Source organism: Nannospalax galili, unplaced genomic scaffold (assembly GCF_000622305.1).
Source record: "Nannospalax galili isolate Female #2095 unplaced genomic scaffold, S.galili_v1.0 scaffold167, whole genome shotgun sequence".
Lineage (NCBI taxonomy): Eukaryota > Metazoa > Chordata > Mammalia > Rodentia > Spalacidae > Nannospalax > Nannospalax galili.
The window spans coordinates 1,892,717-1,894,121 of record NW_008358534.1 but is presented as its reverse complement, the minus strand read 5'-3'; the positions used below and the strand labels follow the sequence as shown (position 1 = coordinate 1,894,121).

General features: G+C 43.3%; 1 protein-coding gene across 1 annotated transcript in view; it reads left to right on the top strand.

Moving 5' to 3' along the window:
- Nucleotides 1–1,088: 1,088 nt before the first annotated feature.
- Nucleotides 1,089–1,405, top strand: part of LOC103724678 (cilia- and flagella-associated protein 251-like) — a gene marked incomplete at its 3' end in the record, with an annotated part of 9,396 nt that continues 9,079 nt past the window's right edge. The window contains exon 1 of the mRNA XM_029558004.1: nucleotides 1,089–1,182. Coding sequence (XP_029413864.1) covers nucleotides 1,089–1,182 — 94 coding nt within the window. The remainder of the gene's footprint in view (nucleotides 1,183–1,405) is intronic.

Sequence of the window (1,405 nt, the reverse complement as noted above, 5' to 3'; positions counted from 1 at the left end):
TTCAGATGGGGGAAACAGCAGTTCCATGGGCCCCAGGTGCCATATCTACACATGATCTAGATCTTCAAATATATTGTTTCATAATTCCATTTGGAGATTCTGAGACTTATGGTTTCACCCCAGGGGAGGGTGTCAAACTATGCCTGGCCAATTGCAAGGGGAAAGTTCCAAAGTTTGACTTGTAACCTCTCTCTTCATCAATGTAGAGAACACCAGGTTCCCTGGGACATTGAATTAGACCTGGAGTCTCCAAGGCTGATACAAGCTTCCAGAGTTAAATGTCTAGAGCCAGAAGGGCATGAGAGTTTAGGACAGGGTTAGATTCTGGTAAACAGTGAAGGAGTCTCAGGCTTGTAAAATATTAAGGGAAGGACCTTGAGTGAGGATTGGGCAACGCCCTTACCCCTCACCTGAAATAGGGTACACTAATATTACCTGCCTAGAAAGTTAACCCCTTGAGCTTACATTTCCAGTAACAGCTTCCATGATATTAGGAGTTCCAATGGGGGGGTGTAAGACTATTGGGGACTTGGATGAATTTTTAACAACAAAGAGATGAATCTCAACTGTGAAATTTTCATAAAGAAGACCCTAAGGTTTGGGAGGCTTCGTTGAAGTTCCCCTACACAACAGTCATCCAAGAAAGTCTCTAGACAGAGAGAATAAGATACTGTTTCCAGGACTTCATCTTGGGAGATTGAGGAAAGTAATATGTAGATATACCTCAGCCATCATGGGAGTCTCAACCTTGAGGGGAAGGATACAAAGAGGAGTAAGAGCATGGCCATTCCTCACATAAACTGGGTGGCTCTAAGTGCACCTGCTAAAGTTGTTTCTTTAGGGGACTCCAGGCAAAATTTTTTATGTTTAAACAGCTTCCTTCAGTATAGTGTCTAGAGTCTGGGGGACATGAGTCTTTTGTGGAGGTAACTGAACTAGAATTGAGTCCAACCCAGGTTTTTAAAAATTCATCCCCCTTCTGATTCTGTGTGGGCAGTCTAGAAAATGTTAGTCTATTTAAAAGTGGTCTTGATCTAGAGAAATATTGAGAGTAAATCTTTGAGATAGGATGTGGAGAACCTCCAGAAATGAAGGTGAGGGTCGGGCAGTTCCACACGCTCAGGCAGTTTACCTTGCCTAAATGGCTGCCGTCCTATGTTCCTTTCTTGGAGTCCAAAAAAGGTAAGGCTTTATTCTCTCACTCACAAAAAGTAAAAAGGTGGTCAGACTTGCCTGCCCAGGGAAGTGGCTTATGAGGTTTTATGCCAGGTAATTTATCAAAGCATTTATTTTCCTGAGTTCCATGTTGGAAGGTGGAGGGAGATGAGATTTTTAGGTATGAGGCTTGACTTGGGTTGGCAGGGAAGGTGTTCTGTTCTCGAGGAACCAAGACCCTGATGGAGAA